Source organism: Phytophthora infestans, genomic scaffold (genome assembly GCF_000142945.1).
Source record: "Phytophthora infestans T30-4 supercont1.1 genomic scaffold, whole genome shotgun sequence".
NCBI classification, from domain to species: domain Eukaryota; phylum Oomycota; class Peronosporomycetes; order Peronosporales; family Peronosporaceae; genus Phytophthora; species Phytophthora infestans.
Window position 1 is genome coordinate 245,703 of NW_003303758.1, and position 26,230 is coordinate 271,932.

A 26,230-nucleotide genomic window follows, 5' to 3' on the forward strand; every position below is an offset into this window, starting at 1 on the left:
AAGTACAACTGCTGTGTTGTAGACATACTGAGAAAATATCTGAATATGAGGTAACCGACTGAGCTGCCAAATAGTAGTACATGTACAACAGAAGCTGGCCGTAAGAACAGCGCTGTCCTAATAAACGTTGTCACTTGATCCATAAAGATAGATAATTTAAGATTGAATACATCGAACTCATATGTGTTACTGCTTTAAACCATTGTTTTCTAAGAGTTGTTTAGACAGCAAAATCCGATACTACTTAACGGGCGGGCGTGTCGCCGACAAGGGCGTATGATGCGATTTTATATGGAGCGGTAAGACAGTAATAAAGCACGAGAGGCATTAATTATAGTTGTTTAAAGTTTGTAGACCCCATAAAGAAACGTTAATAAACTTGGCGCCTAAGGAAATGATCCTGGAATCTATCAAATAAAAAACACTTCCGTCAACAACAACAGCAACAACAAGTTGTTGTCAACAACAGCAAGGCGTCTTGCGACACATTATCCAAATGTTTTAATCAGAACGGGCAGAATCGAGTGTCTAATGACTCATTCTGAATCAGCCCAAATGAACGCTACTTACATAAAATATTACAATTCGAATATTTTTAGCTTTCATTGAGTTTTGTGTGAGAAGTGAACAATCTATAGTTACTTACAAGCTGAAATAGGCAGTACAAGCAGGTAAGTAGTGCACACTGGATATGCCATCACTGTAATATCCTTTGCATTGATGCGAGCTAAGCTTTATAGCGGCCCCGAAACGGCCTATGATATCGATCACGACGCAAAGCTAAATATATTGTGTGGCGTTTGCAGACATGCTATCTATAGTGCAGGTGATTCTGACAGTGATAGCCAGCAGTAATGAACGAGTTCCAAAGCGTGTTTCCAAAACTGGGAGCCAATCAGTCAACAGCCGCCAAACCACTTGATTAAAGTATGAGCAGAATTATCGGTTCCAAAACCTTTAGGTTTAAAAAAAGAGGCACGCCACTCCCCCCCACAGCCCGAAAAGCACGCGCACCGACGAGCAGCCACGCACGCGCGCCTACGAGCAGCCAAGCACGCAGAGCCAGGCACGCGCATCAACGCGCCGACGTTCGGGACGAAGCCGCAGACTCAGCGCTCGCGTGCTGTTAAAGCTGGATCAAACCCGGCAGGGCTGGTGAAGTACTGCCCATTTCGCGCGCCGACGGCTACATTATATGCTTTTGACTTGCTAGCAACGTCTTCGGGGTGCGTAAAATGCTTTGGTCGTGTAGCTGACGGGTTGCTAACAGTGTCAGTGCGCTTTGTACTCACCGCAAGACTGTTGATTATGTGTTTTCTGTGAAATATATATGCATAGGCGTACAATTTAAGCGTTTAAATGAAGGCATGAGCTGAACTGAGCCTACAATTCCAAGTCTTTCGGCCTCCAAATGTGTGTGTCAGGTGTGCACTGGTCGACGATACCGTTGGCGGCTTTGCGAAGGATGTACGCAGAGCACAGCGCTTTGTACTCCGGTTGATGTTCAAGTCGCAGCTTCCTCCATCGCTTCCTCAAAGAGGCTGCTGTCTTGGAGGTGCTCTTCTCGTCAATACTTCTCAGCTTGCAATTGGCCTTCTTGTCCAAGTCTTCCACTAGCGCCCAGAGCGCCTGTTTCCACATGCGATATGAGACTCCATTTCGTTCAACCGGCGCAGCAGGTATGTTCATATCACGTCCACCGGTGACCATCATGATGTTAATGCAGGTCTTCAGATCAGCGTGCACAAACTGCTGCTTTTTCTGCGTAGCCGTGTGCCACAGCTCAAGTGTGAACCAATCGAAGAAGCACCCAGCCAACGTGTGAGCCTCGACAACGACGTCATCCTGGCGTGGAGGAAGTGGAGCACTAGAATCGGATGTACTACAGCTGCAAGTCGGCGGCTGGGAGGAGATACATGGCTGTGCCTCGTGCATGGCGACAAGCTTGTGTAATGTTTGCAGCATTGTTCCAATCGAAGCCAGCATTTGCGTGATGGCAGCACTAAGCGCTGCCGTGTCACCGCCACTGCGATTGCCGAGTTGAACATGATTCTCTGCCTCCCACAACATTCGTAGCTGTCGTCCCCATTCGATACAAGAATCTAAAGTCAAGTGAGCTCCCAGGGTGGTGTTGGTGGCCTCATGAGCTTCGCAAAACCGGTACACCTAGTGCGACGTGAATTTAGACGTGCCCGGCTTATTTGTAACTGCTGTTGCGACTTCCTCGAGATGAATGAAGAGCGCCGCCATTGCAGCATCCAGTACCGCACCGTCAACGCTCAGATGTACATCCGTGAAACCCGACACATTTTTGAAAAGCAGACCCCGCAGTGCTAGAAGCTGGGCGCATTCGAGATCGGGTAGTTGCGCATTCGAGATCGGGTAGTTGCGCCTTCAAGGACACAATCGACGGCGTTATGCAAGGCAGATGCGAATCCTGGTACCCCGCAAGCACCTTGCCAACGCTTTGGTCCTCCTTCGTGGCGGTGCCCACGTAAGCGAACGTCTTTGTTAGAGAGTCCAGCAGCCACGCTTCTCGCGTCTAGATCCACTGAATTGCGAGCTTCGGTGACGCATTCGCGTAGGCAGCTGCACCCCGCCTCAACGAGTGACTAGTGAGCCCAGGTGTAAGGTCGCGAGGCAGTGGAGCACAGGATTTTGAGAGCCGGTCGGTGACCGAGGCTATGATGTCGTTGATGTACTTGGCTTCACGTGGTCTTCCTCTAACACACTTTGCTTCAGGCTCCTTCGAGTCCTGGTTTTCTTCGAGGCTTTCCCAATACAGAATCGCTTCGTCTTGACTGTACGTCTTCTCTCCAGGTAAATCAGACGCAGCCACGTGCGGTACCAGTGGAAATACGTAACATGATGGCTCAGAAGCACCCACAAAGAGCATACCCAGTGCATGTAGTATGCACTGTTCCCAGTGCACGGCCGCTTTGTAAACGGAAGTCCCTTGTACTACAGACGTCTTGATTCTTGCCACACGCAAAAACAGTTCGCCCGATGCTGACATGGACAGCTGAGTTTTTCTGGCAAAACAAGTATCAATAGCGCGACCAAAGGTGTGCCACATTAGAGTTAATACAGCAGCATCGTGTAGACTCTTGTAGCCATTTCCAGCCCCCTTAATGCTAGTTTCCTGGACTAGCAGACGTAGGTCGCCCAGCGTGCACCCAGGTGCCTCTCCTGTTTGTGCACCGGTTAGCAAGCTCCGCTCCGCAATAGCAGCAGCCATTTTATCCCTAATTTTTCCAATTCGCTTGCTGTCTGACATAAACTGCGGATACCGCTCTCTCAGCAGGTTGACTACCTGTGACATATAGCCAACTGCGGTAGCCTTGGCGAGCTGGCTGCCTTGAGAACTTCGTTTCGTTTGCAGAAAAATAGAGAAAGCAGTTAGCAAAGAGGAGAAATTATGGCTAAGTAAGGCGTCAGAGCTAGACAATGACTTCGCAATCGTGGCGATGGATTCTTCCTTCATGTTACCAAGTGCTAAGAAATTCCCGAAGCAATTCATTGCTGCTGCTTCTTTCCCTGCCGTCCCTTGCGGGACGTCGATTCCTCTTGCACTGCGCTGCATCTTTTTAAAAGGCAAAGTCGCGTCGAGAGAACTTGGGAGAGTCGAAGTTATTTTAATAATCCAGCTTTAGACTTGACATTTGTACGTATCATCATTCGGTAATGTGCTCGTTTTCCCAAAATAATTGGGAACATCTTAGGCTGATTCTCAACCGGCACGACCGCACCGCACCGCAGCGCATGGCTTTGTAACGTGCGGCCGCACCGGTTGAGACCAAAACCAGCGACTGCGAGCAATCAATAACGACAGCTGGTGGTTACAAATAAATATTTAGTGATCTCAGCCGGCAAATTCCAAGACTCCACCAGCAAAGAGTAAGTGAACCTGGACTACATGTATATGTATTTTACTAGCAGCTCACTAGCCATGTTGCTGCATACAGAATGTCATCTCCTGGACGGGCAGCGCGTACGCCCAGCGCGCTATCACAGCACGGACTCTGGCCGGCTAACCATTTGCAGCACCAAGCCTCGCAAGGCTCGCAGCTTGGCAACTCCTCGCAGCATGAACTATCTGAGGCTGAACTCTCCCTACTCGAAGCCTCACACCACCGGCAACATGAAATCCGGTTGCAGCGAGATATGTTGCCGTATGCAGAACAGCAGCAGCATGCGCTTGAACAACAGCAACTCGAGTTGCAAGAACCAATGCCGCATAGACTATTTGAGCCCGACAGCCAGAATGAGACATTTTCGCAGAGCGTATTGAATACATGTGATCAACCCGCATTTTCCGACGGCCCGCAACACGCAAGAGATGGAAAGCGAAGTAGAAAGCCAATACCACAGGCAAGTGTGTACAGCTCGTGGTCGGCAGATGAAATAAGGAAAGAGTGCACACGCAGAGGTCTGCGGGTGAAAGCAAATTAAAAAAGACCAAGCGTATCGACATTCTCCTTCGGCACGACGTTGCGAAAGCAGCTTTCGGTAGTGTACTTCTTGGTGAAGAGGGATCTTCGAATGGCAAAGTGTGCAAAACTGCAATCGGCACTCGGACTAAACACTGCATGTATCGCCTACTCAATATTCTGTTTTCTGACGACCTTGCCGCTCGATTCAGCGAGTCTGGGAATAAACCTCCTCGTGATGACCTGGACACAAGATCTGTGAACGACAAAAGCAGTTTCTGGTTACGTTCGGTCTGCTTTTATGCATACGTACCCTGAAGACCACGCATTACATCAATTGGTAGCTGAGGACGATCTCTTTCTAGGCATTGACACATCTACATTCAAGCCACATTCAGCAAAGAAACTCTATGAGATGTGGAAAGAGGTCGACAAACTCTACATTATTGCCGAGAGGAAGTTCACGACGTCGGGGCAGCACGAAAACGAGTTCCGCAATTTCGTCAATGGTTGTGGATACGTACTGTTCTTGCAGAAATGTCTTAACGTAAGTGTTAAAACTGTGATTGTGTATATCGTATTTGAGATCGCCTACTTCAGACCCAATATTTTTGAAGTTGTATTGTTGCAAAATACACAAGATCTGTACACGTACCGACGCATCTCTATCACGTATTATTGTTACAAAACAATTTAGCTATCAAGTTCTTCTTCGGGAACTACGAAGTTTTCTATGTCGTGACGCGTACCCACAGCATGGCGCACTACGGGCACTTCTTCCAGCAACCGTCGTAGCAGCTCCCAATCAGGTTCACTGTCGGAAAGCTCCGTTCCAGCCTCTAAGTTTTCAGTAGGCTCAATGGGTACCATTTTTGCTTTCTTAAATCCGCTTCTAACCGTTTTGCGCTGCCAAACTCCACAACCGAAAGCTTGTAGGCGTATGAAATGGCAACGCGCTTGAACTTCTTGGGAGGCTTGCCAGTGCCAGAACTACGGGTTCTCCCTTTCGGTTGGCCGAGCGTGAAGGGAGTGCGCACCATTGCGAATTTCTTGCAATGAGCTGGTGGATAGTTACAGTTTAGCATGTTTTTTGTACTCTGAATTAGGAGATCTAGACTTGTGCGCTGTTCCATTCTCGATATGTGATTGGTTGGAGGGCAGTCTGAATTAGGAGATCACTCTGAAGTAGGAGATCTCAAATACGGTATGTGTATGCTTAACGAGTGCTTTAGCTGAAACCAGAACTTAGAAACTTTGCAAATGGTGGACTCCTGTCCACAGACGAGTACGATACCCTGGATGACAACGGAGAAGCTGTGTTCAAATCACCGGCCGCCAAATCTACACCGTCTAAAGGGGAACGTGGGAATAGCGAGCACCTGGAGGTTTTTGCCGGGGCGTTTGTAGAGTATGTGAAGGATCGTCGGGTGGAAGCTGAGCGTGCCGGCACTTCGGCCTCCACACATCTACAAGAAAAGTCTTGCATTTTGAAAATGCTTCGGGATATTCGCCATCAGCTGTCAGAGCTTGACACAGAGATGGCAAATGCAGGCGAAGCCACACTGGCGAGGCTTAAAGAGGATAGAGCCCTTCTTCTTCTTCAAAGACAGTCGCTAATTGATGATTTAAAGGGCGACGAGAATTAGTTCATGTCTTGGAAAGATGAGCAGACACATATCTTGGAAAGCTGAGCAGATACATATTCATTTGATTATACTATTACTTGTTGCTATCCATTTGCATTCTACGCCGAATGTTGCGACCAGGACGATGTAAATAAATAGCTCTTCTATATGCTGGACTAATATATCTCGTGATACCGCATCTAGAAGCTCAATGAGGTCGCCGTCTTCCGTTTCGTACTGAGTATTGAAGTAATTAAGGTCTCTCGAGCCGTTCCATGAGCGCAGGTCTCTTCGCATCGCAATAATTTCACGCGACACAGTATCAGGATTTTCAATTGAGTTTTGATCGATGCAAATATTGTGAAGCCGCATGCAAGCATGAATTACATGCGACGCATTAGACAGCTTTACACAAAGTGGCCTTTTCAAAACCCTCCACTTGTTGACGAGTAACCCAAAGGCCATCTCTATCCCGATTCGACATTGGCTCAAATAAAAATTGTAGTTGTCGCGCTCAGGATGGCCCTTCAATTGGGCTTGGGTAAAAGGCGTCATGACCACTCTAGATTGAGAGTATGCATTATCGGCGACAACAAAGTAAGGACCTTGTAACCTCCAAAGAACTTGACTGAGAGACCACTGCAGGAAAGCAATAGAATCATTACGACCACCCGGAGAGCGGCAAGCCATGGCCGTGAATCGGCACATGTAATCTGCACAAGCTTGGACATTAAGACCATATCTTTGATAGTGCTTGAAAAAAAAGAGACTACTCGCCCACATTCGCTGGCCCGAGGAACGCGAATCGGGCAAAGCTAACCATCGATTGCTCCAATGCAACCAGGCATGACACCACCAGTGCTGACAGATCTAAATCCAGCTGCTGTGACCTCCATTTCGTCATCACTAGTAGGAAACTTGATAGCTAGCTTTTGGCAGGTATTGATTGCGCGTAGCACAGCATGTACAATTCTATAGAAACCAGCGCGACTGGTCCCTGTAATAACCCGAATATGATGGTAGCTACCTCCAGCGAGCCACAAAATACAGGTTTGTAGCATATTAGCAGGTGACACTGGAGGCTTTCCACGGGCCCGTCGTGCCGATTGCAACGGGTCCATGACCAATGCTCCACCTACGTTCAACAGCAAACGTTCAAAAGCCTCAGAGCTCATTCTGTAGTACTGTTTGAATTCGCCTTCCAAAACTAATCGCTCAGCATGTGAATTCCAGTTGATACGATCACGAACTGTCTGCATTTCATCGCTTCTGTTATCATTGCTGACCAAAAATGATGCGAGAACAGGTAAAACCAAATAAAAACTCGTTTTCTTCAGCTTTAAGTAGTAGTTGTAAGCTAGACATGGTAGTGAACGAATGTGTACCTCGCGAACGAAAGAGGAAGTGATCTTTTTAAGGTTGAAGCAGACACCCCCATAAGATCGTGAGTCACAAATCATTTTGATTGTTCACTCGACCCCTACACTCTACTGTGCGGCAAGTTTAGCGCATGCGGGCAAATTGCCGCATGAGCGTCTTTTTATGAGCTTCGTCGCATGCGACCACCTACCCCGTAAGCCAATTAGAAGACTCTATTTGTCCGCATGCGGTCTATATTTCCGGTTGAGAATGAGCCTTAGAATAGCTTAGGGATGGACTGTGATTGGTCAAACACAAATTTTGAATGAATTGATTGGGCGTATCGATCAAAAATTCGTGAGGGCTAGGATAGAGATTTTTCCTGTTTGGAAAATAATTGCTTATCCTACAATAATAAAGAGACTGTGTTCTCTGGATTTTAATCCAGAGTTGTTATGGCAATCTGACTGGAGGTCTGAATTTTGAAATGATAGCACACGGAAACTTAATATTATATCACAATATACTGCAATCATTACAAGACGAAATGCGATGTCGCGTGTGCCTCAATACACATTAAAGGAGTGTTGGTCCATACTAGCGCAACATTCACTGGGTTCCCAGGCACTCATCTGTCACTATTCTAGTTTCGTTTTCTTCCCACTAGCAAGAAAGAAGTGGAAGGGATGCTTCGGCGTATTCAACAGCTTCAAGTCCAAGAGGACCACGCTCGCAAGTGCACGACAGTTGACGAGCTGCGCATTATTGCGACTCGGACGAAACCACGGGATCCAGGAGGAAACTGATGAAGTCGCTGATCCACGGATGATTTTCCACCTGGTACAGTGCAAAACATTGGTTAGTTTAGCCATTTCAAGACACATAATACAGCACACGTACCCGGAAGTCATCACTCTCAGCACAACCAACGAGCACAGTGGCGATAGCTTCAGTACGAAGACGCAGGAACTTGCCCCATTGAGATCCGTCTAGCATTGCAGGAAGCAGAGGCTCCATTAGTTCATTCGCTATTGGGTGGATATCCTCACGACAGGCTGCTGCAATTCGCGTAAGACCAGACACGATACGGTTCGCTGTCGACTTGGAATATCGATCCAGTTGATTGATAGCCTGACAGAGCGTCACGACAGCAAGTGGACGGCATGTTGCGTACTCTGCACTAGCTTCGGGAACTGTGGAGGCTCGTAAAACTTTACGCTACGCAGTACCGTGGAATTAATCCGTTGGGGCCGTCCATCCCTCATTCTATTCGGTATTCCCAGTATAAAAGTACACTAAATCCAGAGCTTCCCGTGCACCGCGTCATGATCACTACAAGTAGAATATTCTTTTTTAAGCATAATAAGTATGATGCTAGGGGCTCAGGAATAATTGCACGGCTTACTGGGAACTTAGCATTTGTAGCGAATGGTCTAAATAAAACCCAGATTTATGAAATTAAAGAAGTCGATTTAGGCACAGAGAGGTTCATAGTTTTTGGAATAATTATCCACCCGAAGCGAAGCGGAGGCGGGACTGGCAAACGACTTGAATAAACCTAAGCTACCGCCGCGTAGCGGCGGCGCTCGGCTAGTGTATTACATGTAATACGTGCTCAAATGTAAGTTTTTGCGTTGTGTCTGTGGGTTAATGGAGACGGAGATTATCTGGAAGAGCATTTGACATTACATGAGCTGAGATCCAAATCTTCTCAATGAGAAGTGTTTTTAGTACAGTCATAAGAGCTACTTTTTTAACGTTAATATGTTGTTTCTGATTACTAACCACCCGTAGCTCGAGTTTCCGTCGCACATTGTCAACTCAGGATTATAAACCCAGCATCCTAATCAAGACTTGTGGTCAGCACATGGGATTCACTCACCTCTTCAACATACCGAGCCAAAGGGTGAAGCGATGACAGCGAGCGATGCTCTTGCCTTGTGCTGGTCACTATTGGATCCTCATTCCTACCACCGCATCCACATTACACCCCGCAATTTACGCTTCTAAACTTTAGAATCTAAAGTAAAGCACATCTCGTATCGCACTTAATCAATTTTTTCTGAATGTGTCTCGTTTTGTCCAATCGCGTAGGTGCATATTTCTTCCTTCCCAGCTGGTTCAATCACTTGGCAACTGTCACTGTCGTCGTCACTCTCGTCGCCATGTTCGCGCCCAACGCGACGTCCAGTGGCAGCCTCGAGGCGCGCCAGCGCGTAGCGCAGCTGCAGCTTCAGGCTGCCACCAAGCATGTGATCGCCGTGGGGCGCGTCGTGCGCAGCTCGTACTGCGACCACTCGGGCTGGGGCTACAAGCAAGGCAGTATCATCAAGAGCAGGAAACGTCGCTACTTTGTGCTTAAGGGCCGAGAGCTCATCTACTTCGCAGAGCGCTCGCCCAGTGGCAAAGGAATCGACGAGAAGGGGCGACTTCGAATCAGTGGCGTCGATTTCACGCCCGAATTCACGAATGCGCTCTTAGTCCGAGGAGAACTCAAGAACCAGGCAGTCAAAATGCAGGTAAACTCGAACGAGGAGAGCGACGAGTGGTTCCGCAAGATCTCAGAGGCACTACAAGCTTCCAGGGACGAGGCCTTGGCTGGAAGTAATCAGAGAGGCGAAGCTGGGAGTGGCGCCGTGGCAATGAAAGGCTGGCTGCTCAAGGAAGGACAGAACTTTAAGACTTGGAAGCGACGCTACATGACACTTACTGAGAGGACGATTCAGTACAGGGCGCAACCTACCGAGAAGCCGTTGGGTGAGACCAGAGTGAATGCGGTTAATATTAACCCGTCGAGACCCTTCGCGCTGGACATTTACTCGGATAATAACCGGATTCTGCGGATCGCAGCGGATTCTTTTGCGGACATTGAGGCGTGGGATCATGCGTTTGCCAAGGCGACGGGTAAGAGGCCGTGCTTTGGCGACCCATACGCTGGACAGGACGCGCCGTTCCTTGGCGAGACATTCGAGGAGAGTGTTCTGTGTGAAGGATGGCTTTACAAGAGAGGACAGCGGTCGACGGAGTGGCAGCGACGGTATTTTAAGCTGAAGGGGTTTAAGCTGCAGTATCAAGATGGACCTGGGGAGAGTGTGCCCAAAGGTGCAGGCACAGTGGTGGGCTTGAAGCTGGGCGAGGCAGGATCCAACAGCGTGTATGTGCAGCTGAGCTCGGGTCGTGTGCTGTGTGTGAGTGCAGACAGTCAGGCGTCGGTGGATAAATGGGTCCAAGCTATCTGCAGTCTGTTGGACAAAGATCCCAAGACGTTGGAGAAGGAAGTTCATGCTGCGTCGGCCGGGGTCTCCAAGGGAGGAAGTAGCAGCAATCTTCTGACACGCGCACTTAGTCGTGCTGGATCCAGTGCCTGTGTGCCACCACCCATAGCGTCACGCAGTGCCCGGTCGAGTCAAAGTGGTGCCAGTGGGACTCGATCGAGTCTTAGCGGCACTGGTGGCTACTTGGAAGGCTACGACGATACACTGCAGGCAGATGATTCTGGTCAGCTGTTGCGTGATTCTAGTGGAAGTTATCGCTCGTCTCTCGGGACTGGGAACAACTCAGCGTCTACAACGCCCAGAGCTTCCACGACAGGTCTGAATCGCAAATGCGGATGGCTACGCAAAGAAGGCGCTCGCGTTCGCTCGCTCAAACGTCGCTACTTCATGGCTGACGGCAACAAACTCTACTACTTCGAGCAAATTGGCGAGGCTCCGCGTGGTAACGGCATCGTGAAGAGTGCCATTCCTAATGATTCTTATCCGAACTGTCTGGACTTTATCCTTACGTCGGGACGGACGCTGCGGGTCGTTGCCGAATCTCCAGATGAAATCCGCTCGTGGCTTGATCACTTTAACGACTGCATTCCAGGAGGTGACAACACTGAGGAACGTCGCAGTGCGCTGGAGAGACTATCGCTTGGCGCAGCGGAAGACACAGCTTCAAGTGTGACGGACTCTGGAGCTGGCTGGTTGCTGAAAAAGGGACAGAACTTTAAGAACTGGAAACGACGCTTCTTTAAGCTCGATGGCAAGCAGTTCTCGTATGCGAGTGCGCCAGACGCCCCAGCTCTGGGACGAGGCGTCGTGGAGAGTGTCACGATTGGCCATGCGCGGCCCTTTTGCTTGGATGTCCGCTTCCAGAATGGCCGAGTCATGCAGGTTGTGGCGTCCAATGAGATGGAAATGATGGCCTGGAATCGCCTGCTGCAAGCTGCTGTGCTGTCGGCGCCGATCGAAAGCGACTTGAGGCAGGACACGCAGTTCGACTTCGACGACGCAGAGGAAGATGCACAGCTGGACACTATGCGCACTGTGGTGACGGCTGCTACCGCGTTCAAGCGAGGATTGTCCAAGGCGTCGTCGACGGTGAGCACAGCTTCGAGCGACCGTAGCTATACGCAACGAGAGGTGAAATCTACTGGCCAAAGTGAGGACGAGCTGGTCAAGAAGACGAACGACCGAGCAGAAGCAGCAGCGAGGGCGGTGGCGGCTGCTGTGGCGGGAGCAGGGAGACGCTCACTGCGTCTGGGGACAGCGGAGATGGAAGAACCGGTTGTGTGCAGCGGCTGGCTGCGCAAGGAAGGCGGCACCGTCAAGAACTGGAAGCGACGCTACTTCACTTTGCATGGCCCCACTCTGTGCTACTTTAAAAGCGACAATGGGGCGCTCCTGCGCAGCTTCACGGTCTGTCACGTGGTGACCTTGCGCACGAAAAGGCTATGTCTGGAGATCACGACGGAGGTGGGACGCAAGCTGCTGGTGGCCAGCGAGACGCAGGCAGATCTCGACCGTTGGCTTGACCACCTGCACCGCGCTATTGCGGCAGAAAAGAGGAAGAAACATGGCGCCGACGCTCCGCAATGGGCGAAGGAGACACCTGTCTCCGCCGCACCGATGGCCCTGCCGGTTGGGACCCCCAAACCGGGCAGTCTTGCGTACAAGGTGCTGTAAGTTGGAGATGTAACACGTAAGAGAGGGTGAAACTAAAGGGTTGGCAATTAAGACGGCAAACAATGCGTGCCTCGTTTTGTGTTGGCTTCAGTTGGATTCTTTCTGAGGGCCCTGGCAGGCTTTGATGAGTGGAGTATGCATGCATGATTGGTGATCGATCTTCTATGACGCAGCAACGAAGCTGGAGTCCAACCCGCTACGAGTCGTAGCGCAATATGCGCCGCATAGTGGACCCTCCACGTTGGCGATTGTCTAGGTGACAAACATTGGTGCACTGTGCGCAGCCTTTCCCGCTCGAGCTTCATCGCGAAATTTATGGACACCTTCAACGTGCCTCATCTCAAAGAGTGGGAATGATCACTCAGCAGAGTCAGCCGACTCACACGTCAGTGACGTCACGCCGTGACGGCCACGGTACAGTACATGTACATGTACGTCGACCGTGCCAGTGGTCCATTGCTGGTCCAGCAGCCTGCTGGCAGCAGCAGCGCTGGAAAGCTTTGCGTCCTACATGTACCTGGACTCCACTGGAGTCCAGTGGAGTCATGGCCCATGACTCATGGCTGCAGTGGCAATGCTCAGGGTGCTGCGGTGAGATGATTGATTAGGAGACGCGACCATTTAGCCAATCAAATGAGACGAGAGAAATATTTTTTTAACCAATCATGAACGATCTATCGTCCATCAACAAATAGACTTGTAAAACAGCCAGCAGTGGCACTGCTGGCTGTTTACAAGTCTGGGCAAGGTGCTGGCCCAGCACCTTGCCCAAACTTGACACCAAGATGAATAAATCTCCCGCAGACCTCAGTCTGTAATCCGAGTCCAGCGGAACAAGCTGGTCGATCACTCGTAATCGCAATGGAGATCCCGCGTATTGTTCACGACGAGCTACTCCACCACGTGGACGGACCCCAGGAGGAGCACCTCATCGCATTGCGGCGTGCAAGTATAAGCCCAAGACCAGGAGCTCCGTTCGACGCCAAGCTCGATGGCGAACGCATGCCGCTTCTGTCGGCAATCGACAAAGTGGAGGTGATCTTGGACGAGGAGGAGAAGATGGCGGTGGCAGCCGATAACCAGCTGACAGCCTGGGAGATCGTAAGCGTGGAGACCAAGCGGCTGTTGGCTGTAGCCTTCCCCATGATGCTGGCAGTCATGCTCGAAATGTTTCCAGACCTGGCGCTGAGCGTGATGATTGGCCACACGGACGTCGCTCGTAGCACTGAAATCCTGGCTGCCTATCAGCTGTCCAGCCTCGTACAAATGATGATCATCGGAGGCCTCATCATGGGCCTCTCCTCAGCTATCGACACCATGTGCTCACACGCCTTCGGAGCTAAGAAGATGGTTGAGCTTTGGAGAATCACACAGGCCGCTACTATTGTGTACTTGGTGTGCTTGCCGTTCGTTACACTGGTCCTTTGCAGTGGCAAGCCGATGCTCGTCGCTATGGGGCAGGACCCCGCCATTTCTGAAGTTGCGGGGCAATTGCTGCTCGCAAGTTTGCTCTTGGTACCATCCTGCATAATGTACGCGGTCATGAAGAGCGCACTGCAGGCGCAAAACATCGTGATGCCATTTGTGTTAGCGTCACTTGGGAGCTTCATCATAAGCTCCATAGCGGCTTACTTCTTGGCGTTCCACACGTCGTTAGGCTACATTGGTGTCGCGCTGGGGAGCCCTGTCGGCTGGTTCTTGAAGGTTGCGATGGTGCTTCCGGTGGTACTGCGCAATCGCGTATTTGTCGAGGCGTGGCCCGGCTGGGACTGGAGTGAAGCCTGGGCTCGAGTTCCCGGCATTGGACGCCTGGGTGTGTCTAGTGTGCTTATGATGACGTTCCAAATGGTCGGGTTCTCCTTCATCTCGCTGCTCGCGGGTATGTTACCCAACGCAGACGTTATGATTGCAGCGAACGGGATATTCGTGTCGGTTATCGGTCTCGCGTTCATGCCGCTGCTAGGGATCTGCATCGCTGGTGCCATCCGCATGGGCAATGCTCTAGGAGCGGGTCAGGCTCGTCGTGCTCGTCTCATCAGCTTCATCGTGATGAGTGCGTCCTTATCCGTTTCTGGGGTTGCTGCTGGAATTGTCGCCTACATTGCGGCTCCGTACGCTGGTGCATTCACGCCCAATGTCGAAGCTACAGCCGTGGCAACGGATCTTATTAAGGAGTTGCTGCCTATGTTGCCTCTTCTGGGTTTTGCGTTTGGAATGCAATCCGTTTTCCGTGCTTGTGGAAAGCAGTTGCTGTGTGCGCAACTGAATTTTGTGTGCTTGTTCGTGCTGGGTGTGCCACTTGGATTGGTGTTCGCGATTCAGTTTGATGCGGGTATTGCGGGTCTGTGGGCAGGCAACATGGCGGGAACCGTTATCTTTGCCGTGGCTGGGGGTTTATGGTTGCGTGCCACGAGCTGGGAGAAAATGGCCCATGACGCGAAGCACGGCACTCGCCATACCAACAATGATGCCGTCGCTGCGTAGAATTCTCAACACGGAACCTCGCTAAGTTCGTAGGTCGAAGATGTGTCCTCAACTCAATTTTAAGTGTTGAACCAGATTTTGTAAAACATCCATTTCATTGTGTAAGTTATCGAGTTCACTTTAGTCTTGTTGAAGGTTCAAGGTCATCAGCGTACAGTGTGGGCTCATGCATTGGTTCATGCAAGTTTGTGGCATCTCGAGCTGCCAACGGTGACGGGTCTCTAATTTCATCGTAGCAAGCCTCGCCTGGGGCTGCACATGTCGTTCGTTTTAGCGCCTGGTACGCCAGCATTGCCCAGTCAGCTCGGAGCGCCAACTGAAGAGTCCGCTTGCGATAAAACCGACATTGAGGCCAAGCCACAGTCCTAGCAGCCCCATTTCAAGTGGAAATGCTAAGAGCAATCCAACCGGTACAGCCAGCAGAATGTAGCAGACGAAGTTGACTTTTGCACCAAGTGCCTGCAAGCCACAACCACGGAAAATACCTTGGGAAACGGACGAGATTGCTGCAAAAACCTGCAGCGGACTGGTCACGAGCAACAACTTCGACGTAATGGACACCACGCGCTCGTCACTTGTGAAGGCGAACGGCAACACACCGTGGAGCAATAACATGGCTACAGACGCAACGAGAGAGCAAGCTGTGCTCAGACCCAAAGCAAGCTTCGTCGTGTGCCAAGCACGCGCTGGATCGTTCGCTCCAAGCGCATTACCGACCCTCACCGAGCCCGCGAGCGAGATGGCGGCGTACCAGAGCGCTCCGAGCCACCGCAGATTGGCGTAACTGGAGTCTGCACTAACGACTGCTGCAGCGTGAGGCAGCATCCCCGAGCTGAGCCCTACAGCAGCAAAACCCCATACTTCACACACGAACATGGCCATACCAGACACACCCAAGCGCAGGAACTCGGGCATAAGACGAACTGCCTCAGAGAACTGCCAGCCAGGCCACTCACGTTGGTACAGACCGCTGCGGTACAAATACGTAGCCAATACAATAGCGTAAACAGCCAAAGTCGTTGAAATGGCTAATGCAGACCCGGTGAAGCCCAGTGGTGTCTGGAACATGAAGACGTAGAGTAACGTAGCTTGGACGACACTTGCCATGAGACCGACACCCACGAGGGGCTCCACTCGACTCTGACCTTGCAGGATCTTGCACATCAGCGTGTTGACAGCTGCGAAGGGCACTCCAGGCAGAGCTAACAGCACCAAGCTGCGCACCAGCTGAGCAAGCTCACGTCGTTGCCCCGCCATTTCTAGCAGCTCAACGCAGTAGAAACTGGCGAGGGCTACGGGTGGGAAACCGATAGAGAAGACAAGTAGCCCTGTCTGAAAGAACAGCCCCAGCTCTCGTAATTGACCAGCACCATAGGCCTGAGCACAGAGCGTGTCCATCGCAGCGCTCATGGCTGCGATCAGCGTCGTGCTAGTGACCATGTTGAAGATAAGTGCCAGACTACGGGCCGCCATGAACTCGCTACTGTGCGAAGCGCTAAGGTGGCCCGTGAGTACGCCGCTGAGGAAGTTGGGAGCGAAATCCACGATACCAAATAGTAACATCTGAAAAGCCAGACGGAATAGCGCTTGACACTCGCTGCTGTGAGAAGGTTTGATGCATTTTCTCAAGGTGGACTCCTCGTCTTCGACGCCGTTGCTGGGGACCACAGAGGCGTCGAAGTGCAGCAATGGGGTGCGCTCGGTTGCAGGCTTGAGCGGCTCCCGTTCGGAGATCTGCGCGATCTTCTTGGAAAGCCCGTCCCACAGCGCCTTGGTCGACTCGGCGGTCATGGAGAGACGAGCTGAGGCTGCAGCAACCGCATTGGCCGCACGTGTGACTCGGTTAGACACGTTGAGCATGGCGGCCAGACTCGATACGTGTAGCTCGGAAAGAGAAATGAAGAGCTAACCGTTGGTGATGATGTTCTTCGTGCGGCGTTTCAAGATCGCTCTCGTCATCGGCGCTATCTGATCCGGGCGTCCCATGACAAGGACACACATCCGGATCGATTGGTTGCGACGGCGCTAAACGCTGCTTGTTGAAGCTGTCGTCAGAACTCACACTTTTCCAAAAAGATCCTACGCCTGTTGGCTGTGTCGGAGGGACAGCCTACGCTACACACCTAGAGAACAGGTAAGTCCTTTACTATACTGTAGTACACTTCTATGGTGAAATCTGCCCCACGTGTCCACGAGCGATACCTGGGTAGCAACAGTTCTTGTCCACGAGCTTATATCAAGAAGCATCGGCTTCACTTTCTATGTAGACGGATTCCAGTCTGGAAGGGCATTGGTTATTTTGGGCTTGGTTGACTGGTGCGTCTACCTTTAGATTCGAGGCTGATGAAGCGCTGAAAAGCAACGCGCAACACCAAAAGACTTCCAGCGTCGGTAGCGATAGGAAGTTGTTCAACTGATACTTTGGTGCTGTCGGTTGATGCCGTTTCGTCGAATACGCCTAGCATTAGTATGACAAGAAGCTCATCACCAAGGCCTTAAAACTTAATATCTGTCACACAGCCAAGAAAAATAAAAGATTTAGACGTGTGCTATTAGTAAGTCTTGAGAGCAAAATAAGAATGCGAGTCTCAACCATTTTAAGTCTCAACTTGAGACTAAAAAATACTATTAATACATAATATCTTTGCAGTTAGTGAACATTACATCGTAATGAATAGAGAGATTTTGAAGAGAGCCAATCTTGGTCCGAGTCCTCGTTCGTAAAACGGGAATGGACCAAGACTAGGAATGCGAAGCAAGAGGTTTCGCTACAAATCTCAGTCCACTCTGCGAAAAGCCTTCAAGCATTAACTAATTGAGGTAATCTTCGCCGTTCCAAAGCAGTTAACCGGCACTAACCATGACGAGTGGTGCTCCTTCACGAGCTCCGTTGTTCTGCTCGAAGCATTCGCTTTTGATCTCCAGCCCACCAAGATGCCAACATCTCGTAAACCTCCAAAGGAGAGTGCCCAGTCGACTGAGGCACCTTCAACAGCCACGACAACAGTGTCCTCCTCGAAATCGAGGACAAAAAGAAAGAAATTCAGCAAGCACGACGACCTAGTACTACTCCGGCAAGTTAACGCAGACCAGCCTTTTGCTAGTGTTCGAGGTAGCCTTATGGATGCGTGGACGTCTCTCGCCAACAAGGTGAAAGTCGTGCAGGGGTTTTCCAAGCAGGAGATTACTGGCAAGTCGGCACAGGCACGGTTCAATGTACTGGTGGAAAACCATCGAGAAGCCGACAAAAAGTCGGCGGCAGCTTCGGGAGGATTACACGGAGTCGCAGCAGCTTCTGGACGAGATAGTGCTAGCTGTAGATGAGCATGCTAGAGAAGAGGCGCAGCGGGCTCTGGAGTTGAAGGAAAAGCTCGAGTCAGAAGATAACGTTGGTAAGCTAATGCGGGAGGAAGCTGTATCGCGCCTGAAGAAGCGGAAGGACAGAGGTGAAGAGAGCGAGTCTGAGAAGCCGTCGCCGCGCAAGGTAACCATCTACGACCTGATGCGTGAGGACAACGAAAAAGAGCGCCAAATGCGAGCTGAGCAATTTCAGCAGAAGCAAGAGTTGCAGCGAAAGCATAAGGAAATGAAGCTTCAGGACCGGAAAGAGGAGCGAGAATTTAAGCTTCGTCTTGCTCGATTAGAAAACGAACGCTACGAAAACCTGCTAAAGCTACCTCTGCTCAAGGCGCGTGGTGGAACGGCGCTCGATGGAATTGTAGGAGAGGTCGGTGACGTGGGCGAAGATGCAGGGGTTGGAGTGAGCGATGTGTCTTGGGTCTGAAGGTGGTGCTTGACCGAGCGCAGGAATTTCACCTTCTACCCCAGATAATCCTGTAAGCTGGGTGGTGGCAGATCGAAGTACTGGCTGATTTGGTTGCCTCCGTAGTAGCAGTTGTGGCAGTTCGTTAGGAGCATAGCAACTTTAACAAACTTACCGACTGGTGACAAGCGAACCTTTTGCTGCTTATTGTATTCGACGTACGACCACAGAGTTTTCATACACTTTAAATGCCATTCCACCGATTCACGAAGACGACTCATCTCGCTGTTCAGTCACTTTCGTCGGCACTTACAGAATTTCCTTTATATCCACTGACGATGTACTTACGCGTTCCATACGCAGGGTCACCATAAAGGAACTTCCCCTCAAACGTGTCTTGGTGTTCGTCAAAGTATTCTAAAAGACCACTTTCCCGCAGCATGGTGCTGTCTTGGCGGCGTCCCTCCATGGGGCCCCAGAAATGGATACAAGTCCGTCAGGTGCCGTCACGACTTGGTAGTTCAGGCAGTGAATGCGCTTGTGCCCGCTGTACAGATGCTTCTGCAGGTTCTCACCTCTTTCACCATGACGGCGAGGTGAAGGACGACAAACCGCCACCTTGGTGCCGTCGGGGAACCCAAATACGCCCTCCGTCGGAGCTCCTTTCCCCTCGACGGCTTCGCAATACTCCTCCATGCGGGCGCTAACGATCGATTCAGCCATGAACAGCTTGTCCGCAAACGTGTCGTGCACGTAGTCGATCATGTGCAAGAATACACGACACAACCACGCTGTACCCCTTCCAAACGTCTTCATCGTGTCGTAGTAGCGCGTTGGAAACGCTAAGCGAGCTAGCATCACGCAGAGGGCAGTGTCACCGGAACAAGTGTCGCCATGTGCCGTCACTTCAGTGTCAGGGATGCGCAGCAGAGACCGTAGCTCGTAGACGCCAGCCACATCGAAGCGAAACTCAAGCTCGCTGTTTGCATCGGTGTTGCTAGCGAGGTCAAACGTCACAGCAGGAATCGAAGGCCGCTCAACTTGGTCGAGCAGCAACATGAAGCGAAGCTTCTTCTTGCGGCTCATGTACTTGTTCTTGGCGATGTACCACTGCAGCAACGCAGTCTCCGACGACACCATACTGGTGGTGGCTGTGAAAGATTGGTTGTGAGAGGTCTCCAACCGGACATGACATTCCTAAGAAAACCAGATTCCTAAGACTGTCTTGATAACAATTCCTGGTTCGTGCTCGATGCTGCACTTTTCATGAACGTCAACCGAGAACGGACCAAGAATTGCAGGTTTCGAAATCTCTCTAATGAGTGCAATTAGCCATTGTGTGTGACCACAACACTCTGCTTAGAGCGACCGAATTCAAGCCATAAGACTACCCACTCCGGTGGCTCAGCACACTCTACCACGACGAGAATGATAAGTGACTGCCGCCAAGTCCAAGTTGCGCGCTCAAATTCGATTGCCAATTCGAACTTGGGACAAATTGGCACTAAAATAATAGATAAAGGTAGGCGAAGCGAAGAGAGGTAACCTAGAGCAACTTCTGACTTGCCGCCGGCACGCGCCAGCGCGTGTCAAGTTGGAAGCCAACCACTTTCCATCCTTCCCATCGAGGCAGCACCCGCATGCTACCGGTACTGGTGTGGATTAACCTCAATAAGCCAAATTTGTCGCTGTTGCGAGCCTTGTCACGACAGGTATTTGCTATCGATCCGACCGGTTGGCATCAAATAGCTCGCACTTGCTGTTCTGTAAGGCAGAACTGTTGCGACGCAATACCTTTGAGTTTGTATACTCGTTTTGTGCAATATGATAGGTTAAAAGGCAATCAAATAGTCTATTTGATTGGATAAATGTCAATAAGGGAAATGGCTGAAGGAAAGAGGCCAGCGTCCACCCAACTTAAGGTAAGCCGAGGGATGTGGTGGAGAGGTGGTCATGTGATGCCACCTCATATCCAAAACTGACGGCAACTACCAACTACGTGTGTAAGCAACATTTCAAGTACTTCTCAATGGCTGCTATTGCTAAGACTGGTGGTGGCCTCGAGAAATTTAATGGTAAGTCCTACACTATGTGGAAGGACAAGCTGTTGACTTACGTCAATCAGTTGGACCATCAGTACCAAACGAAGCTGTTAGAGAAGGAACAGCCTGAAGCGAAGGTGCTCATGGCCGACTTCCTGCGGGACAATCCTAAGAAGCCAGCACCACCGACCACCAAAATGGACGAGCAAGAGGCGCTCTCGGCGCGGTGGGACGTGATGCACTGGATGAGAGGAAGGGGCGACTTACAAAACCTGCTCAATCAGGTCCTTCCAAACTTCTTTCTCTCTACCCTTCCCGATGTGGTGTCCTCCATGGACCCATGTGAAGTCATTCGACTCCTCGAGAAGGACTTCGGCCAAGGTGACGCTGCGGGCCTGATTGAGCTGACCCGGGCCTGGTCAAAGGTGTTGCGTAGCCCTTGGCGTGACTTAAGGACACTTTTCGCGCAACCTAAGAAGGCAAAGAACGAGATTAATAGAAAGTCTCGGAAGCTGCTCGGCCAGGACGTGGTGACCGAGTCTTGGCTGTGCATTGAAGTCCTGTCACAACTCCCAAGTAAATTTTGGGCTTCAGCGATCTCCATGAAGAAAGAGGACTTCACGGTGGATAGGGTCGAAGTGGACTTACGCAAGACCTTTGGTGACCGATCCAAGAAAGAAGTGGGTTTAATGGATAAAACCCAAGCGATTCCTGTCAACAATGTCGGGGTCAAGAGAAAAAGCGGTGCAGGTGAGGGTGGAAAAAGGTGTTTTTACTGCCTCAAGAGTGGACACTTTAAATCGGACTGTTCGGTGATGATCGCTGATAGGGATCCTAACCGCGAAGGTGGACCCCTTTTTAGGACCGATATCAACACTGCACCGGGTGCTAAGAAGGCCAAGAAGGCGAAGACAACCCCGATTAATACCCTCAAATCGGTGGTGCTAGAAGGGGAAAAACGCCTAAATGAGTGTGGGAAGACTCTTCTGGAAGAGTGCATTGAGGACGAGGAGATGGACGACATTGAGGATCTGGACCCCGCCTACCATAAAGGTTTTGAGGATGGTGGCAACGTGCCGAATACCTCTTCAGGTCCTGGACGACATCGAAGAGGAGGTACGTAACCAGCATCACTCCTATTTGAGATCCTTGAAGAAGATTGCGGGACAATCCTAAGAAGCCAGCACCACCGACCACCAAAATGGACGAGCAAGAGACGCTCTCGGCGCGGTGGGACGTGATGCACTGGATGAGAGGAAGGGGCGACTTACAAACCTGCTCAATCAGGTCCTTCCAAACTTCTTTCTCTCTACCCTTCCCGATGTGGTGTCCTCCATGGACCCATGTGAAGTCATTCGACTTCTCGAGAAGAACTTCGGCACAAGGTGACGCTGCGGGCCTGATTGAGCTGACCCGGGCCTGATCGAAGGTGTTGCGTAGCCCTTGGCGTGACTTAAGGACACTTTTCGCGCAACTTAAGAAGGCAAAGAACGAGATTAACAGAAAGTCTCGGAAGCTGCTCGGCCAGGACATGGTGACCGAGTCTTGGCTGTGCATTGAAGTCCTGTCACAACTCCCAAGTGAATTTTGGGCTTCAGCGATCTCCATGAAGAAAGAGGACTTCACGGTGGATAGGGTCGAAGTGGACTTACGCAAGACCTTTGGTGACCGATCCAAGAAAGAAGTGGGTTTAATGGATAAAACCCAAGCGATTCCTGTCAACAATGTCGGGGTCAAGAGAAAAAGCGGTGCAGGTGAGGGTGGAAAAAGGTGTTTTTACTGCCTCAAGAGTGGACACTTTAAATCGGACTGTTCGGTGATGATCGCTGATAGGGATCCTAACCGCGAAGGTGGACCCCTTTTTAGGACCGATATCAACACTGCACCGGGTGCTAAGAAGGCCAAGAAGGCGAAGACAACCCGATTAATACCCTCAAATCGGTGGTGCTAGAAAGGGGAAAAACGCCTAAATGAGTGTGGGAAGACTCTTCTGGAAGAGTGCATTGAGGACGAGGAGATGGACGACATTGAGGATCTGGACCCCGCCTACCATAAAGGTTTTGAGGATGGTGGCAACGTGCCGAATACCTCTTCAGGTCCTGGACGACATCGAAGAGGAGGTACGTAAGCAGCATCACTCTATTTGAGAGCCTTGAAGAAGTTAAAACTGACCGATGATATGTGGGTGGTTGATACTGGTGCAGGCCGAGCTATAACATCAGATCGAAGCTGGTTTAGTGGGAGCCTAAAACCGAGTCAGGGCCACACTTTTACCTACGGAAACGGGAGCTTTTCTCATAGCTCACTAAAGGGATCAATAAAACTTACCGTTTTAAACCCTAAAAAGAGGTTGAGTGTATTAACACTAAGTGATGTCTCATTTGACCGTAAGTGTGATAGTAACTTGTTGAGTGCCTACTATTTAGCTCGACAGGGATTTAGGCACTTTCAGTCAAAATCAGGTGAATTACTTTTTTTTATTGGGAATGACCAAAAATTGCTCTTTGCAGCAGTGGCAATAGGAGAAGTCTATTGTTTACCGAGTATTAAACCGACTAAAAGGCGTGTTTTTAGCACTCAGAGTGGTAACTTAGCTAACCTTTTAAAGGAGTGGCACCTAAGACTGTGTCATGTCGGTAAAGAACGTCTAATTAGGACTATCAGCAACCAGAAAATTGAGGGTCTTTCTCCAGTATTTCGTATTCAGAGCTTAAAAAGGTCTCGTTTTTCGGTAAAACGTGCGCTCAAATGAAGGACAAAAGAATGTCATATAGAAATTTGGTGGGAAATAAGAGTAATGAACCACTACATACACTTCATATGGATTCAACCGGACGATTAAGAGTTAACGGTTTATACGGATCTTTTGGGTACCGATACGCATTGGCTGTTGTAGATGACGCCACTGCTTATAAGTGGTACATTATCGTAAAATCCTTAAAAGAGGTACCTGGGAAAATTAAGTCTTTATTGAGGAAGCTGTCGTGTCAATTTCCTCTTTATAAGGTCAGAAGAATAAGGACTGATGGTGGAACAGAATTTATAAACACTGAAGTGTCCAAAATATGCGATAAATTGGGCTTACAGTTTGAAAGCTCTAATGTTGAATCTCCAGAAGAAAATGGCAGTGCTGAGCGAGCCCACCAGGTGTTAGGTGTGCTATTAGGGGTGCTAATATGGCTGCTAAATAGTGGCCTGAGGCCCTACTTTATATGGTGGATGTCACTAATCGACTACCAATGGCTAGACTGGGAATGAAAACCCCTTATGAGTTACTGCACCGCCATAAACCAAAGGGGTTAGGGTTAAGAATTGGAAGCTCCACTTGCTATGCGCATATACCAAAGGCAAAACGAAAGGATCCTAAACTAGGCGATCGGGCTATAGAATGTAAGTTGTTGGGATTTTCGCCTAAACATAAAGGGTACCGACTCCTGGACATTAAGGCTAATAAATACCTTATTGCCCGTGATGTAAAGTTTAGCTCAGCTGGTACTGAAGCAATGATCAGTCGATCGTTCCCTATCGAGGACTGTAGCGTCAACGTTGAAGAAGAAAAGGTAATTCAAGGCCTAGGTAAAAGAACTAGACCTAATCTAGAAGTTGAAGTGCAGGATATTGACACCACTGGCCCAGATTGTGTCTCTCGACCACCGACACCCAGACAAGTGGGAGTGCAAAACGGTGCTGTTCGTAGGTCTAAAAGACGACGACTGCCAAATGTGCGGCTCAACGACTACGTGACAGAGTTAAATACTGTAGCTATTAATAAGACAGCCAGAATACCTATTCCTAGGTCAATTAAGGAGGCCAGGAAAAGCCCACATGTGAAGCAGTGGGAGTGTGCAATAAAGACAGAGTATGACGCCCTTTTAAGTAATAAAACGTGGGAATTAGTACCCCTTCCTACTGATAGACGGCCATTGGGTTGTCATTGGCTTTTTGATGTTAAATACAGAGCCGACGGCTCAGTGGACCGTTTTGAGGCACGGTTAGTTGTGCAAGGAAATACACAATTGTATGGAATTGAATATAAAGAGGTGTTTGCACCTGTAGCAAGATATAAATCGTTGCGCTTATTACTGGCATTAGCCACAATATTAGGGCTGCATCTACACCAAATGGATGTATCTACAGCGTTTTTAAACTGAGTTTTAAGTGAAAATATCTACATGAGGCAACCAATGGGGTTTCGCAAAGGAACTGAAAATCTAGTTTGCAAATTAAAGAAGAGCCTGTATGGACTGAAACAGGCACATAGAATTTGGTATGAAGTTTAGAATACCTTTTTAAAAACCTTAGGCTTTTTTAGATGCAAGAAAGAGCATTGCTTGTATCTAAAACGGTGGGAGATAAATGGGGTTCAGCACGTCCTTATAGTGTGTGTGTATGTGGACGACCTGACAATTGCAGGATCACATCTAAGTTCTATAAATGATCTTAAAGCTAAGCTGTCTGACAAGTTTACTATGAAAGACTTGGGTGAGTTGCACTACCTGCTTAAAATGGAGATTAAAAGAGACCTTACAAATAAGGACTCTACGCCTATCTCAACAAAAGTATATTAACGACCTTTTAGATAAGTTTGAGATGAGAGACTGCAATACTGCACCTACACCACAAGCAAAAGCTGTGGTCTTAGAGAAGGAAAAGACATTGTCACCCGAACAAATAGCGGCACAGTCATTCGACTACGGAGGGTTAGTTGGGTCCTTAATGTACCTAGTTAGGGGAACTAGACCTGATATCGCTAATGCTGTCAGAGAGCTTAGTAAATATCTATCTTGCTAAAATAAGACTCATTGGAGAGCGGCTCAGCGAGTACTAAAAGTACTTGAAAGGAACGTCGAGGTATGGCATTGAGTACGATGGTAATAGTACTATTAAGTTAGAGCTATACACAGACGCGAGCTTCGCGAATGCATCTGAAGAAAGGAAATCAATTACAGGATATGTATTAATTCTCGCTGGTGCATGCATTACCTGGAAGAGTATTAAGCAAGATTGTATTAGTCTTAATACAGCGGAATCAGAACTAGTCGCCGCTAGTGAAGGAGTAAGATAAGCAATGTGGTTACGATTACTACTGCAGGAATTAGGCTACGAGCAATTACTACCGACTCATTGTTGGTGTGATAATACGGCCGCAATCAGTATTTTTAATGACCCGTGCAGTCACTCTTCTGCTAAGCACATTGATATTAGACATCTTTTTGCACGAGATAAACATGAAGATAAGCAAATCAGGGTTACTTATTGTAGCACCAATGATATGATAGCGGATGCCTTAACTAAACCCTTGAGTCAAAATCAGTTTGAAAAACTCCGATTTATGATGGGCGTTAAAGACCTTAAATAAGAGCTCCATAAATAAAGATTGCCATACGTAAGTAAGATTTGGCTTCAAAGATATGTTTACAAGATCAAAGTGGAATTTCAATTATTGGCAGCAAAGTCAGAAATAAAGTTAACAATAAAGGGCACATTTTAGTGTAAGGGTTTGGTAAAAGTACGGCTTTAGCCATAAAACCTTAGTTTTACACGTCACCTAGCCCTCTAAAAGTAATTCTGACATGTC

General features: G+C 49.4%; 4 protein-coding genes across 4 annotated transcripts; 2 read left to right on the forward strand and 2 right to left on the reverse strand.

Annotated features, from left to right (window-relative positions):
• Window positions 1-8,176: 8,176 nt before the first annotated feature.
• Window positions 8,177-9,307, reverse strand: PITG_00019 (uncharacterized protein; the record flags this gene model as incomplete). Its single annotated transcript, XM_002908608.1, has 4 exons — window positions 8,177-8,251; window positions 8,315-8,632; window positions 8,820-8,847; window positions 9,297-9,307. The coding sequence occupies 4 exons, from the start codon at window positions 9,305-9,307 to the stop codon at window positions 8,177-8,179; spliced, it is 432 nt and encodes a 143-aa protein (XP_002908654.1).
• Window positions 9,308-9,579: 272 nt separating this feature from the next.
• On the forward strand, window positions 9,580-12,364 carry PITG_00020 (uncharacterized protein; the record flags this gene model as incomplete). Its single annotated transcript, XM_002908609.1, has 1 exon — window positions 9,580-12,364. The coding sequence occupies one exon, from the start codon at window positions 9,580-9,582 to the stop codon at window positions 12,361-12,363; it is 2,784 nt and encodes a 927-aa protein (XP_002908655.1).
• Window positions 12,365-13,224: 860 nt separating this feature from the next.
• On the forward strand, window positions 13,225-14,847 carry PITG_00021 (Multidrug/Oligosaccharidyl-lipid/Polysaccharide (MOP) Flippase Superfamily; the record flags this gene model as incomplete). The annotated part of the gene is made up of 1 exon (XM_002908610.1): window positions 13,225-14,847. The coding sequence occupies one exon, from the start codon at window positions 13,225-13,227 to the stop codon at window positions 14,845-14,847; it is 1,623 nt and encodes a 540-aa protein (XP_002908656.1).
• Window positions 14,848-15,074: 227 nt separating this feature from the next.
• On the reverse strand, window positions 15,075-16,707 carry PITG_00022 (Multidrug/Oligosaccharidyl-lipid/Polysaccharide (MOP) Flippase Superfamily; the record flags this gene model as incomplete). Its single annotated transcript, XM_002908611.1, has 2 exons — window positions 15,075-15,124; window positions 15,165-16,707. The coding sequence occupies 2 exons, from the start codon at window positions 16,705-16,707 to the stop codon at window positions 15,075-15,077; spliced, it is 1,593 nt and encodes a 530-aa protein (XP_002908657.1).
• Between the last annotated feature and the right edge of the window lie 9,523 nt (window positions 16,708-26,230).